The following is a 14,938-nucleotide window of genomic DNA, read 5'->3' on the forward strand; positions in this document are numbered from 1 at the left end:
TCCCTTAGCGTTTTCTCTCAAGGCTGGCTCTCGACCACTTGAGTCACACATCCGCTTCTGGCTTTTTGGTGACTAATTGGAGATAAGAGTATTTAAAGTATTTCAGCTTGCTTTCTGTTGTGGATTTCTGGTTTCATTCCACTGTCATTGGAAAAAATACTCTGTATTATGTCAGTCTTAAACTATATTGGGCTCATTTGTGGCCTACCACGTGGGCAGCCCTGGAGAGTGTTCTGTGAGCACACGAGAAGCACACATGCTCTGTTGTGGCCGACTTGGGTGTCCTGCACATGGCGGCCTAGTCTGACTCGTTTGTAGTGTGTTCAAGTCATCTGGTCGTCCGCCTGGTCCTTCTAGCTGCGACCCTCGGCTCTCAGCCTCCCGGGGAGCTAGGATCACAGGCCTGAGCCGCCGGCACCTGGCACTTCGTATATTTTGAGGTGTTTATATATCTGAACATGATACATTTGCAACTGATGTATCGTTATGATGAACTGGAGCTTTTTGCCAAGATACAATGACTTCCACATCTCTTGCTACCTTTTTGATACAAAATATATCTGCCCGATAAGGTAGTCATTATTCAAACATGCTGTTTTTCCTTGAATAGTTTTCCTTTTTTCCATCTTTTTATGTCGTACTCAAAACAAGTCTCCTTGAATACAGCATAAGTAGTTCGTGCTTTTTAAGATCTGTTCTGCCATGCTAGGTCTTTTAATTGAACAGTATATATATATATATACACACACACACACACATATATACATACATATACACACACACACACATATATATACATATATGTAATTATATAATTTTGGGGGCGTCTATAGTGGGGCTTAAAACTTGGCACTGTCCCTGATTATTTTTGCTCAAGACAAGTGCTCTACCACTTTGAGCCACAGCACCATTCCCAGTTTCCTGGTGGTTTAATTAGACATGAGACTCTCACAGGGACTTTTCGCCCTGCTGGCTTCCAACAGCGCTCTTCAGCTCTCAGCCTCCCGAGGAGCTAGGGTTACAGGTGTGAGCCCCCGGTGCCTGGCTTGCAATAGTTAGCATCTCAACCTGAAATGTGAGTCTCTGTCTCATCATCAACGCACCAGAACATAACAAGGAAACCACAACGACCAGGTTATAGTAGAAACAAGATTTTAATATAATATTCAAGTCTAACATTTTCTATTTACAACAAATAAATATTGCCCCACCCCAATCAGTAAACATCTTTTTTCTTTTCTTTTTATACAAATGTCCAGACGTCCTTCCCTCCCACCCCCCAAACCCCCGCTACCTCAAGCCCCTGACTCGCGCGGTCGCGTGCGCCCAGGGCGCGGTGGCAGATGGCCCGTGCGGCGGCCTGAGCCCGGTGGCCCGCGGGCCTGTCCGCGCCGGCGGGGCGGGGCGGGGCGGGGCGTGAGGTCTGCGCGTGGCCTTGCCTCTCAGCTCCAGGGCCGGGCTGGGGTTCGTGGTGGGCAACACTCGGGCACTCTGGGCTGGCCCTGAAGGTGGAATCTTTGGTGCAGCCTGAGAAAGGCTAGAGCGGCAGGAGGAGGGGCGGGGACCCCCACCAAGCGCACGGGCCGGGGGGGCCCCCCGCGAGCAGGAGAGAACCGCAGTGCCCGGTGCTGCCGGGCGAGAGGCGCCTGGGGGCGCGGGTGGCAGTGATTGCGCCTGGGCAGGCGTCGGGCAGAACTCGGAGGGCAGCGCCGGGGGGCGGGCCGGGCACCGTGCCCTGGGCGGCGCTCCTTGGCCAAGGTCAGCTGGTCCTCTGGTTCCAGAGAGAAGGCACCTAAGGCAGCGGGTGGTCTCCCCGGGGGCCAGGTCGGCCTGCCGCGCGGCAGGTGTCAATCCCGGCGGGAGAGGTTTGGGTTGACACTGGAGTCTGGGGGTGGCCTGGGCTGGCGGCAACGCGCCTGCGTGGCCTGGGCCACTCGGGTCCCTAAGTCCTCGGCCCCCGGCCAGTCCCACCCAGGGAGACGTCCTTAGAAGATGCCCTTGGCAATCTTGAGTCCCTTCTGCTTGACGCGCGGGAGGGTGGAGCTGGCTCCGTGCTTGACCTTCACCCCCTTGCTGAAGGTCCGCTTCCTCAGCACGAAGTCATAGTTGGCAGTGGAGTTCATGGCGTAGAACACATTGGCGTTTTCAGGGATCTTCAGCTCTGGTGGGAGAGGGGCAGAGAGCGCGTCAGCAGAACTGCCAGGGCCTGGGCCACACCCGCCACCTGAGAAGCCCCCGCAGACCCGAGCAGGGGCGAGGCAGGACGCGGCCACCCCTGCAGTCCAGCGCCAGGGACACCGAGGGCCTGGGAGCCCTGCCCGGAACCCACCCCGGTGCTCAGGAAAGAACGTGGGGCTCGGGTGGTGCCAGCTCTGCCCGGAGGGGGCGCAGGGAGCCCCTCCTGCCCTCCCCGCGGCCTCGATCAGTACCGGGCACTGCCGGCTTCCCAGAACGCACAGCAGCTCCTGGGAGCCCCGTCCTACTGAGAACAAGGAGGACCCCACGGAGCACGGGGGGCGGGCCTGGACTCCGCCCCCTGCGCAGCACGCATCCCAGGGGCCTCCACCGTCCTACTGAGAACAAGGAGGACCCCACGGAGCACGGGGGCGGGGGGGGGGCGGGCCTGGACTCCGCCCCCTGCGCAGCACGCATCCCAGGGGCCTCCACCATCCTACTGAGAACAAGGAGGACCCCACGGAGCACGGGGGGCGGGCCTGGACTCTGCCCCCTGCGCAGCACGCATCCCAGGGGACTCCACCGTCCTACTGAGAACAAGGAGGACCCCACGGAGCACGGGGGGCGGGCCTGGACTCCGCCCCCTGCGCAGCACGCATCCCAGGGGCCTCCGACCCAGGGAGCCCGTGCGCTCGGCAGGACTCGCCTCCCCTGCGGCCTCTGCGGCCTCCTCCGTCTCCTCTGCCCGAGAGTCTCCTGACAACCGAGTCTACACTGCACCCAACTCCTGCCCACGTGCTGCGTTCTCATTTGCGCGCATCAGCCTCCCAGGCCTCGACTTCCTTTCCGGGAAGAAGGGAGGCCGTGCCGCCGACTCCAGGGGAGGGTGCGGGAAGCCAGCAAAGGCTTGATGACAGGCAGGTGGTGCCAACGCGGATCATCTAGGCAAAGGACCGCATGGTGCAATCGGATGGCTGGAGACAGCGGGGCGCCGCTACTGCGCGTGGATGTTCAGGGCCCGCGCACTCCGAATACTCTTATCTCTCCTGGCCATGGGGCAGAGGATTTGAGCTTCCAGGTCACCAGTCCAGGCTGCCTGGCTAGGGGCTGGTCCTGGTTCTGTCCTCAGAACCCTGACTGGGTTCCCTCCATGTTCCTGGGCTGTAACCTGTGAAGCCCCAGGTCACGCGGGCGCCCTTCTTTCTGAGCATCCATGCCCAGCGGCTGTCTGGCCTCGCTCTCCACGATGCACCAGTGCCCTCTCCGCACCGTGTTCCTCACCCAGGCCAGGGCGGGGAGAACCAGCCCCTGCTGAGGCAGCCACCCTGACGGCAGCCACGCTCCCCGAGTCTGGGGCTGTGACTCACTTCGGTCCTCGGAGATGACCTGCACCAGCTCGTACTCCTCGGGGTCCTCCTCGTCCAGGTGGTGCTTGTCCATGGCCTTGCGGATGACAGTGGGGGCCTTATCTTGGCTGGTCACCTGGCCGGGGCAGGGAGCAGGACATCAGGGACGAGCCCTGGGGTGGCACCGGGGGCCGGAGCACAGGCCCGACGCAGCCTCACTTTCTCCGGTTCCCCGGCACGGCCTCCACGGAGCGCGGACAGTACCCCGCCCCTCTCCTGGGACGGCCTGCCACCTGCCCGCCCGCCCGCAAGAAGGTCACAGCTCAAACCGGCCCCGGGCAGCGCCGGCCCCTCCCCCTGGCCCGCGCCCCACGGTGGGGGCCGGGCACCCCGCTCCGGGTCCCCTGGTGGTTTGGGAGGGCGGGCGGGCGCGCGGGCGGGTGGAGGCCGCCAGGGGGCGCCGGCCGCCCAGCTCACCAGGATGCTCTTGTACATGTTGCCGTTGTCCACGTCCAGGCTCACCCTGATGATGCAGCAGTCGCCCACCTGCTGGTTGTACAGGGGCAGCGAGGAGCTGTAGCCGCTGACCCCCGACACGGAGCGCTTGTGGGTGCGGGTGGCGGCCACGGGCGTGGTGGAGGCCGACGAGGACGACGTGCTGCTGGAGGCGGAGCTGATCCCCGAGGTTTCTGGGGAGGACTGGGAAGCCGACTCCCAGAACTGCGGAGGCAGCCATGTCAGCAGAAGCCCCGGCCCGGCGGGCGTCTGCAGGGGCTCCCCGAGGCCGAGCTCAGCAGCTGGGCCTCCTGGTGGAGCCGGGGTGGGGGGAGGGGGCGGGGGGGGGGAGCAGTCACCTTCTTCTCCTGGCCGTCAGGGGACTCTGGGACGAAGCTCATGTTGATCTCCTCCACGTCGGAGCTGGAGGAGCCGGCCGAGTGCACGCTGAGCGCGTCGGCCATGTCCCCGCTGCTGAGGTAGGGGCCGCACCTGAGCTGGTCGCAGGACTTGGAGTGCGAGCTGCCGCTGGGGCTGAGCTCGGTGCTGGGGGCCTGGCGGCTGAACAGAGGGGGGCCGGCTCACTGGGGGCTCCCCGAGCGGCCAGGCCCCGGTGCGCTCTCCCATCGCCGAGGGTGAAGCCGGGCCCCTGGGCCCTGGCGCGGGCAGTGTCCCCGCAGCCCCAGCCCGCCCCCGCCGGGCACTCACTCGCTCCAGCGCTTGACAATGGCCGTGCTCTTCCTGGTCTTCAGGGTGTTGCTGGCTGACTCTGAGGGGGGTTCCAGCTCACACGACAGGTTGTAGCTAAGAGGGGTGTGCGTGCACGCGCGTGTGTGTGTGTGTGAGGCAACCAGGCGCCACGCTCTCCGGCTCCCTCCCGGAGGCCTCGGCCTGAGCCCCCAGCTGGCACCAGCCCACAGTTCCTACTGACCCAGCCCTCAGTCTCTCAGAAGGGCCCGGGCACCTGTCCACTGCCCCCCACCCCCGGGGCACAGCCCCCCCGCCCCCACCCCGCTGCCCCGGTGCCTTCCAGTCTCACCTCTCAGCCTCGCTGAGCCGCTCCATGGCCTCAAACCAGGCCCTGAAGTGCTCCTCCGGCACAATGCTGTAATTGTTGCAGGCCGACTGCAGGAGCTTGATCTGGGCGATCACTTCGAATTCCTGTTTAGGGAGAGGGCCGGACGGTGATGGGGCTTTGCTCCCCTTCCCCTCACAGCCGGACCCACACAGACACACAGACACACACACACAGACACACAGACACACAGACACACACACAGAGCCACACAGCCACACAGACACACACAGACACACACACGCAGACACAGACACACGCACACACGCAGACACAGACACACACGCAGACACAGACACACGCACACACAGACACACGCAGACACACACACAGACACACGCAGACACACACGCAGACACACAGACACATGCACACACACACACAGAGCCACACAGACACACACAGACACACACAGCCACACACACAGAGCCACACAGACACAGACACACACAGACACAGCCACAGACACACAGAGCCACAGACACACACAGCCACAGCCACACCGACACACACACAGACACACATACAAACACACACAAAGCTGTCCGAGAGCCCACCTCAGACCCCCGCCTGGCTGCCGGAGGCCCCCGTTCTCTGTACCGCATGTCCCTTCAAGTTAGGGGAAGGTGACAGGATGGAGAGCCCTGCCCGCCCCTCCCCGCCCCCCGCCGCCAGGGCAGCCGCTGCTCACCTTCCTCCTCTTCTCGAAGTTGATCAGTCTCCCCTGGAAAGCAGACAGCAATGTGGTTTAGGAAGCAGCGAGGCTGCAGTACCGGGGGCTCCCGGCAGGGGGGGGTGCGCACACCTGGGTGGGCTCGGGGCCCAACAGTGGGAGGCAGAGGCTCTGCCTGTGTGGTGGGCTGCCCGACCCCGGAGGGGCTGCCCACAGACACCACCCGTCCCTCTGTGGGCATCAGCGGTGGTGTTTGGTGCACGGGTGCCCCGGGCTCTCCCGAGTGCTGGCTCAGGGGCCATCAAGGGGCTTTCTCCTCCCAGATCTCAGCCCGGGGGACCCCCAGCCCCAGGCCCTGCCCCAGGCCGCTTACGTATAGGTAGTCCTTCATGGCCGTGTCCAGCATCACCAGGTCAGTGAGGAACGTGCCGAGGTAGGGGACGGTGCCCTGGATGACACCCTGTGGCGTGGGGGTTGGCGATAAGCAAGGCCGCCCGGCCCCCTGGGGACCTTCCACTGGGAGTCGCCCGGGGAACCGAGGGCCACCTGACCAGAGCCCCTCCTACCTACATCAAGGACCCCTGAGACTGACTTAGTCATGTCCCCCCGCCCCCCCCAGCCCACGGGCTCCGCTGGGCCCTGGGTGTGTGGGTAAAGCCCCTCCCTCCGAGATGACCAGAGCACGGAGTGGTCGGGGCCCCAGCCCACATGTAATGGGCATCTCAGGCAGTGGGGGGGGGCAGAAGGTGGCAAGGACTGGGGGGCCTCGTCTCCTCTCTCACCATCTCCTTCGGCCGCCTCTGGCCTCGCCTAGGGTTCATCTCCAGGGTGGCAAACTTGGAAGTCCCCTCCTGCCAGGGTTGATTGAGAGATGGTTAGGGAGGCCTCATCCTTTCGCCCCTCATCCCTCTAATGCCCCAACCTTAGGCCTGAAGATCCCTGGTGGTTGGTGCCAGATGCGGGCCAACTCTAGGGGAGGCTCTGCTCCAGCGCTCGCTGTGGGATCTCGCCTGGGGGCCTGGGCTCCCTCTACCTGCGTCCTCATCTGCAAGCTGTGCCTCTCGGGGCTGGGGGAAGCCGGGGTCTCCTGCCTGCCTGCCACCCATGCTGCTGTCCTGACTGGCGGGGGGGGGGGCAGGGCCTCCTCAGACCTCTGCCACATCCATTCCTTTCGGCCCAGCTGGGAGGTCAGCCCCGGGAGCTCTGCATCCTTCCATAAGTGAGAGGAGAAAACTGAGCTCCAGAGAGGCCGGTGGCCTGTCCCATGCCCTCCCTGAAGGTCAGCCCGGGAAGGGGCCCCGAGCCTCTGAGAGTCCAGGTAGCTAGCTTCTGTGTGTCAGGGTCCTCAAAGGAGCCGAGCACAGAGGGAGAGCGCCATGGACTTTCAGACTCCTTCCCGACCCCCAAATCCTGGCTCTGCTCAGCTGGGTAGGGTCGGGATCCAGACCGCTGGCGGTCTTCCCCTCTCTCTCCAGCCCCTGCTCATGGCCGCTGCAGCAATCGCCACCTCTGTGCAGCTGGGACGGGAGGTTCCCAGGGCTCACTCGTGCAGGGCGGTGTGCCCCGTGGAGCGGCTGTGCGTTCCGCTGCTCCTTGCGAGCAAGCAGCCCAGGGAGTCAGTAGAGACGCCCAGGAGTCTTCCATCCCCTCACAGTTTTCAAGCCCCCGGGCCGTGGGCGCTGCGGCGGTGCTGGGCGCTCTCCTGCGGTCTGAGCACGCGCGGCATCGGGTCCCGTGAAGGGCTGGGAGCCGCATGGCGCCTCCGCGTGCACGTGGAGGTGCGAGGTTTGGACTCGAGACTGGCAGAACCCATGGCGGGCTAGCTCCTAACACCCCCGAGACACCGAGACCGCTCCCCCGGGACGCGCACCCGATCGATGGTGGCCAGGTCCGGCTTCCCGGGGAGTGCCGGTCAGGTGTGGGGGAGGCAGCCCCGTCTGCTTCAGCCTCCCCGACATTCTGGCTGATGCTGATCACTGCACAGCGCGGGAACCCCCAGTCTCGAGGCTCCTCTGCTGCCCCGGACCACCCTGTGCTCCCCCCACCACATCCCATCACCCCGGAACTCCTAGGACTCCACGTGCCCAACCTGCGCAATGGCCTAACCCACTCCTCTCGTCCCTTCATCCCCAAGAGAGAGGCCAAATTCTTTTTTTTTGGCCAGTCCTGGGCCTTGAACTCAGGGCCTGAGCACTGTCCCTGGCTTCTTTTTGCTCAAGGCTAGCACTCTGCCACTTGAGCCACAGCGCCACCTCTGGTCATTTTCTATATATGCGGTGCTGGGGAATCGAACCCGGGGCTTCATGTATTCGAGGCAAGCACTCTTGCCACTAGGCCATCTCCCCAGCCCCAGGCCAACAATTTGTGAAAAACCCTTGCAGGAAGGAACTGTGAGGTCCCCTTGTGCCCTGCCCCGCATCGGGTGCCGCCACCGCTCCTACCTTGATCAGCAGCTCTCTGCTGAGGGAGTAGTTGTTCTCGTCTGAGAAAATCTCCGACAGCTTCTGGAACACGCGGAAGCTTTCCCTGCAGAGGGGCACAGACCGTGACAGTCGGGAAGGCAGAGGAGGAGGGAGGAAGACTTTTTTCTTTGCGTTTATGCTGATACTGGGGCTTGAACTCAAGGCCTTGCACTCTCACTTGGCTTTTATGCTCAAGGCGGGTGCTCTACTACTTGGACCATACCCATTTCCAGCTTTTCGCTAGTTAAATGGATACACAAAAGGTTTTATAGACTCGCTTGCCAAGGCTAACTTTGAAGCACGATCCTCCAAACTCAGCTTCCCGAGTAGCTAGGGTTCACACACGAGCCACCAGCACCCAGCTCCGTTTTCTTTTAGCATCAAGACCTCAAACTGGACAAGGGGTTTGCAAACGGTTCCACGGAGCTCTAAGGGCTCACGGGCGTGGGAAGGATTCTTCCTCCTGGAACAATGGGGTGCCACCCCACTTCCACTCTGTAGCTTTGGCTTGACTGCAACTGGACAAAGGTTTGTGGCTTTTCCTTTCCGGCAGAAAGGAAAGCTGAGCCTTGTCAAGGACTGACCACGCAGGGCCGGTGCAGCGTGAGTCTCCCCACCCAGCCGCCCTCTGCTGGAAGGCGGGGGCCCCGGATCTCACTGGGAGTGATGCCAGCCCTTGGGTACCCGCAAGGGGCACACACCTGGAGACCTCTTCCCAGGTCCTCTTCAGGCGGTGGATGGCGTTGCTCTGCAGAGCCGAGAGGATGGCGTAGAGGGAAGAGAAGTTCTTCAGAACTCGGCACTCCTGGGGAGGAAGAGTGTGTGAGCAGCCCCCTGCCTGCCCCGGGCTCCCCCGCACCCAGATGCCGTCCCCCCCCCACCGATGAGCTGGGTTTTCGGGAAGGAAGCTCACGCGGAGCGGGTCTCACCAGGACCCCCAGGGGACAGAGAACAGGGTCTCGGGTCACGTCAAGGGTAGAGAGTCATCAAGTGGTGATGACGGGCCAGACAGCAGGCTCCGCCCACCGCCCACCCCCCTGGGCGGGGGAGGGTGGCGGGAGAGTGGCATACCCTGGCCACCTCGATCCAGTGCTCCACCACGCGGGCCCTGTCCGAGGCCTTCATGCTGTGCTCCCCGAGGCAGGTGGTGATGACGCAGTTGGCCACGTTGTTGAACTGGGCGACGGTGGCCCGGATGGTAGGCGCCAAGTGCTCCTTGCCTTTCTTGTCCCTCTGGGACCAGATGGAGCCTAGGCAGTGGTAGGGTACCACCTTCTTGAACAGCTCCTGGGGGAAAAGCGTGAGGGTCACCGGGCCCAGTCACATACCACACGGTGCCCCGACCCAGGCCCGGAAGTGTGCCCGCACGAGGGCACGGGGCTGAGCGTGCAGAGGGGGGCACTGGAGCCCGTGGGGGTCTCCGGGTCACTGTGCGGGCCACGCAGCGCGCCCGGCACCCGAGGGAAAGGTGGGAAGGGACGGCAGTGCTTCCCCTGACTCTTCCCGGTCCTCGCGGCCCCTTCCGGCCCTGGCCGGCCTCCTCGTGTCCGTCTCCTGGTTCCCCCGCGCAGCGCCTGCCCCAGGACGAGGGCCCGGTCCCGTGTCTGGCCTGGGCACGCAGCAGGTTCTCATCAGGGGCCCAAGCAGCACTGAGCCTGCACCTCTGCCTCAATCCTTGAACCTCCACAGCCACGGGGAAGGGTGTGCATCTCGGCTATGCTTTAGGGATCGGGTTGAGGGGACGGAACCGTAGGACAGGGCAGCAGAGTCTGCAGGAAGCCCGCCGCCACCCTGCCCTGCCCTGCCCGGCCCCTCACCGCGTCCATCAGCGTGAACTGCTCCGCCACCAGGTCGGGAGGGAACGCCAGCAGATGAGGCTTCTCGCTCAGCCCGTTCTCCGCGGCCACAGGGGAAGGGCAGGAAGGTTCTCCGGCTGGGCCTGACGCCGGGTCAGGTTCGGGCTCTGGAGTCTGTGAGGGGGCGGGCTCCAGCTCTGCAGCAGGTAATGACGCCGACTCTCGCTCCACAGCAGCCTCTAGAGCTGACTCTGGCTCTAACTCGGGACCTGATGCTTGTGGTGTCACTGGGCGGGGTGCCAGAGCCGGTGCTGGAGCTGGCTCTAGCTCTGGACTTGGCTTCAGAGCTAGCACTGGGGCTGGCGACAGAGCTGCGGGAGGAGAGGCGAGCCACACATTACTGCCCGGCTCGGAGTCTTCCCGAAGGCAGAGAAGGCCCTCCTGACCGCAAAGGCCTAGCCCTATCAACAGGACGTCTTGTCAGACGGCCATCCCCCTCTGTGGATTTCCAGGCTTGTCCGAGACGCTTCCTGGGGGGACCGGCACCAAACCCCAACATGCTCCCAACTCCCGTACCAGGCTCCACCCCCTCGGGCTCGGGCTCACTGGCCCCCAGGTCCTCCAGCTGGGCCAGGAGCAGGTGGGCGCGGCGCTCCAGGTCTGAGCCGGGCATGTTGAGCTGCACGTAGGCCACCAGCTGCTTGAGGCAGGGAAAGTGTGGAGGCTGGCAGAAGTCCTCCGAGTACTGGTCCAGCCACGTGCCCAGGATGGAGGAGATGGCCCTGGAGGCAGAGGGTGGGCGGCAGAGTCAGAGGCCTGGCAGTACCTCTCGCGTCTCCCCTCATCGCCCCGCGGAAGCCGGGCTTCAGTGACTGTCACTGTCTGCTCAGAGACAGGCACGCCATAACCCGAGCCCTTTTGGCTCTCCGGGTGACGGCAGGCTAACTCAGACAAGACCTGCTGTGCTGCCTGGTACACCCAGGGTCCGGGTGGCACCTCATTCCCGTGAGGCACGTCACGTGTGGGCTATCTTCCCACCACCACCCGGTTCTCGGCCTGGCCTGAGCTCTCTGAGGACCCCATACCTAGAGGCAAGGCGCCAACACCTTGTCTGTGGCCCCTGATGAAGGCAAGCCAGCCTGGCTGGGAAGTATGGTGGGCATCTCCCAGGGGTAGTTACCGCTGGACCCCAGCCCCGTCCTCCTCCGTACCCGTGTCTCCCCCCTCCCAACCCCCCCAGCACTCACATCTCATGTTTTTAGGGAGAGCCCCAGCTTCTGGGGGTGAGGGGGGAATCACGAGTGGTGTGGGGTTAGGGGGTTTCCCAATCCCAGCCCTCTGGGGACAGGTGCCCTTCCTGTTGACCAAAGCCCACTCACGTTCTGAGTTGGTCCTGCGGTCCACCGTCCTCACTGGAGTAGGGGAGGATGCAGCCATATCTAGAGGAGTCCGTGAGGGCATCACATCTACTGAACCTGCTCATGATGTCTCGGGTCACTAGCTGATCCCCAGTGGCCTGGAGCCCTCGTGACGTCTTGGGTCACCGGCTCCCCCCACCCCAGGGTCAGGACAGCCAGGATTTTCTGCTCTTCTCACTGGACTATGCTCAGTGCCTGGAGTCAGGCCCTCACATAGGAGGGCCTTTCTATCGACGTGTACATTGACTGAGCCCAATCAGCGCCTTCTTAGAGACCTCAGTAGGCCCCGCTCCACTCCTGGGGAGCCCGGTCTAGCTACATGTCAGCCCCCTCCCCCCGAGATAGAATTTGGATTCTTCCTTACAAATGGGGAAACTGCTCTACGCAAGGCCTCTGCTATGAAAGGAAGGCTGGAGGCAGAGGGGGCGGGGCAGCCGCAGCCCCGGGCAGCCCCCCACCCCCCATCATCAGGGCCACGCTGGGATGAGCCCATCGAGGGCTCCGTCTGAGGGTGGTCTTCAGAGCACCCCACTTACCCCGGAGTAGGGGCCCTGGGCTCAGAGGCGGTGCTCACCTTTTGAACAACAGATCCAGCACCTGCTGGGTGGTGGTGAAGGCCCTGTAGGTGCACAGGAAGATGGTGACGTAGGAAAGGTCGCTGCCCTGGAAGGCGGGCACCAGGTGCTCCACCAGCTTCTCCAGCGTGCCGGCCTTCACGGTGCGCACTTTGCAGGTCTCGTAGAGGTTCAGGGCGGACTCATTCTCATACTGGGGCCAACAGGGAGGGGGGGGCCGTCAGCGGCAGCACCACGGGCCTCCAGGAGCGCATGGCGTCAGACCAGCTTCCAAGCTGTCAGTGGCTGCGGCCAAGGTTTGGCCACAAGTCCTAAGTATCTCCGGGAGGGGGGAGGTCTCTGCTTTCAAAGTAGGATCTAAGCCCAGGTGCTGGCGGCGGCTCACACCTGTAATCCTAGCTACTCAGGAGGCTGAGCTCCGAGGATCGTGGTTTGAAGTCAGCCTGGGCAGCAGAAAAGTCCTCAAGACGACCCCACTCCCCAATCAACTAAAAGCTGAAATAGAGGCATGGCTCAAGTGGTAAGAGTGCCGGCTGGGCAAGGAATCTATGGAAGCCCAAGGCCATGAGTCACTCACACTCACACTCACACACACACACACACACACACACAGTTTAGCTGCTGAGTAATGACAATGTCTCAGATAACTAAGGCCGCTATGGAGGAAGTCCCGACAGCACCCAGCTAGAGTGGGAAGGCAGAGGTGTAGTGGGGGTGGAGGTGGTTTCAGAACACACAGGACGTCCTCAGCATGCTGTGCTGAGCACAGAAAACTACCTGCAGCCTGACAGCGGTGGGCTGGAGGTGGGACACCAGACTCCCTTCTGGAATATCAGGGGCCCTGGGGCGGGTTCTGGGAGATAAAACGCTGCAAAGAGGGGCTGGGAGTGTGGCCTAGTGGTTGAGTGCTCGCCTTGTATACATGAAGCCCTGGGTTCGATTATCCTCAGCACCACATAGATAGAAAAAGCCAGAAGTGGCGCTGTGGCTCAAGTGGTACTCAAATGCTAGCTGTGTGGGGGCTGGGGAGATAGCCTAGTGGCAAGAGTGCCTGCCTCAGATACACGAGGCCCTAGGTTCGATTCCCCAGCACCACATATACAGAAAAACGGCCAGAAGCAGTGCTGTGGCTCAAGTGGCGGAGTGCTAGCCTTGAGCGGGAAGAAGCCAGGGACAGTGCTCAGGCCCTGAGTCCAAGGCCCAGGACTGGCCAAAACAAAACAAAACAAAACAAAAAAACAACAACAAATGCTAGCTGTGAGCAAAAAAGAAGCCAGGGGCAGTGCCCAGGCCCTGAGTCCAAACCCCAGGACTGGCAAAACAAAAAAAAAAGTTGCAATGATATAATAGCCAGAACCTTCCATTCATGCTGAGCAAAGGACAGCCTTATGACAGATGGCGACCGCGGCTGGGAGGTGTGGCAGGCAGGGTCATCAGGCTGAGGGCCACATGGGGCGCTAGGCACAGGAGTTAAGCCCCCCAAACTTGTAGTAAAGCGTGGAGACATTGGCAGCCTAGCGTGAAACGAGGAATGCAAACTGGAAAGGAACTCCTCTCCCGTGTGGGTGGGGACGCGGGCAAGGTCTCCACACGTGGCCGGGTATGGGGCTGGATGCGGGAGCGGGGATGCTGCTGCCCCCACCCAGACCTCTGTGATCAGACCGGGGCCCTCAGGCCTGGGCTCACACACCGCCCTTCCCGGGGCCCACGCTCACCCCAAGCCAGCGCTGGCCCTTGGTGGCCCCGTGGTGCAGCTGAACCTTGCGCAGAGAAATGGAGTAGATGACCCCGTTGATCAGCTCCTCCCCGATCTCCTGCGTGGAACTCTGCAAAGACAGTGCCCGGTGGCGGGCCAGGACATCAGGGTCTGCCTGGCCGCTGTCACGGGGTGGGGGGGGGGTCAGACCCTGTGCAACTGTTTGTCTCCCCTTCCCCCACCAGGGGAGGAAGACAGGGGCTGCACCGGCTTCCAGCAGGGGGGGGGGGGGTGATGGTATCTGGGCAGAAGCCCATGCATGCTCGTTCCCACTCTGCTGGTGATGCCCCAGGGTGAAGCAACAACCCCCCCTCCCCCCCCATCTGAGATCTGACGATCCAACAACCTGCTCCTGCCCAGGCCTGGCCCGCCCTTCACATCACCCAAGCCAGGTACTGTTATTCACTTATTTATGGCAGGGTAGGTGGAGGCTGAGAGACGACGAATGACCCAAGGGCAAGCTGCCTTGGGCAAAATGGCTCTGACATTCCAAGGCCGACACATCCCTCTGGCCTAAGAAAAGACAGATATCTCCCCAAGACTCCAGGCCCAGAGCCATCTCCACCCTCATCTCTCTGTGTCCGTCCATCCTGGGGGGGGGGGGGCCCAGCTGACCCAGCAGCAGTGGTTCCTCTGGGGCCAGCCCTGGGGCTGGCCTCACGGGTCTGGGGCAGGTGTGGGGTGTCCCTGACGGCTGCATTGGAAGCCACTTCCTTCCCCTTTTGCTCATTCAGGCCCTCGTGCCTGCTTGGGCAACAGAGGGGTTCCCGGCTTGCTGTTGCTCACGTGGGGCGGGCAGATGTGAATGGAGGCCGCGCCGGGGTTCCACGGGGCCTTGGCTGGGACAGGAAGGCGTCACCTGGTTACTCCCCCCACCACGCGGTGCGGGGGCAAGACCCTTTCTTTGGATGTTTTTTTTTTTTAAGAGAACCAGAGGTTTTCCCAACTGAGCAGGCTGCTTTGGAGGCAGCATCCTTAGGGCTAGCAAAAGCCACTTACACTGTTGCTACTCAGGAGTTTGAGTCAGTACTAGGGCAACTTTATTGACAAGGTGTTGTGCAAAGGGGCTACAGTTAATCTTTAGCTCTCTTGCTCAAGGCTAGTGCTCTACCACTTGAATCATAGATCCATTTCTTTATGTTGGTTAATCGGACAAGAGTTTTATGG

General features: G+C 62.3%; 1 protein-coding gene across 3 annotated transcripts in view; it reads right to left on the reverse strand.

Annotated features, from left to right (window-relative positions):
- Nucleotides 1–1,292: 1,292 nt before the first annotated feature.
- The window catches only part of Ralgds (ral guanine nucleotide dissociation stimulator), a 42,388-nt gene continuing 28,742 nt past the window's right edge, over nucleotides 1,293–14,938 (reverse strand). For 2 of the 3 annotated variants that reach the window (XM_048345659.1, XM_048345640.1), the window contains exons 2-18: nucleotides 13,731–13,841; nucleotides 12,015–12,208; nucleotides 11,402–11,497; nucleotides 10,599–10,804; nucleotides 10,044–10,393; nucleotides 9,298–9,513; nucleotides 8,928–9,031; nucleotides 8,206–8,290; nucleotides 6,547–6,615; nucleotides 6,138–6,224; nucleotides 5,783–5,815; nucleotides 5,056–5,177; nucleotides 4,725–4,820; nucleotides 4,376–4,577; nucleotides 3,999–4,241; nucleotides 3,543–3,657; nucleotides 1,293–2,161 (exon numbers count right to left, since the gene is read on the reverse strand). In XM_048345659.1, coding sequence (XP_048201616.1) covers nucleotides 1,986–2,161; nucleotides 3,543–3,657; nucleotides 3,999–4,241; nucleotides 4,376–4,577; nucleotides 4,725–4,820; nucleotides 5,056–5,177; nucleotides 5,783–5,815; nucleotides 6,138–6,224; nucleotides 6,547–6,615; nucleotides 8,206–8,290; nucleotides 8,928–9,031; nucleotides 9,298–9,513; nucleotides 10,044–10,393; nucleotides 10,599–10,804; nucleotides 11,402–11,497; nucleotides 12,015–12,208; nucleotides 13,731–13,841 — 2,505 coding nt within the window. In that variant the 3' untranslated portion in view covers nucleotides 1,293–1,985. The remainder of the gene's footprint in view (nucleotides 2,162–3,542; nucleotides 3,658–3,998; nucleotides 4,242–4,375; nucleotides 4,578–4,724; nucleotides 4,821–5,055; nucleotides 5,178–5,782; nucleotides 5,816–6,137; nucleotides 6,225–6,546; nucleotides 6,616–8,205; nucleotides 8,291–8,927; nucleotides 9,032–9,297; nucleotides 9,514–10,043; nucleotides 10,394–10,598; nucleotides 10,805–11,401; nucleotides 11,498–12,014; nucleotides 12,209–13,730; nucleotides 13,842–14,938) is intronic. The other variant, XM_048345649.1, reaches the window with a different exon arrangement.

The sequence above is a fragment of the Perognathus longimembris genome, chromosome 1 (genome assembly GCF_023159225.1).
Source record: "Perognathus longimembris pacificus isolate PPM17 chromosome 1, ASM2315922v1, whole genome shotgun sequence".
Lineage (NCBI taxonomy): Eukaryota > Metazoa > Chordata > Mammalia > Rodentia > Heteromyidae > Perognathus > Perognathus longimembris.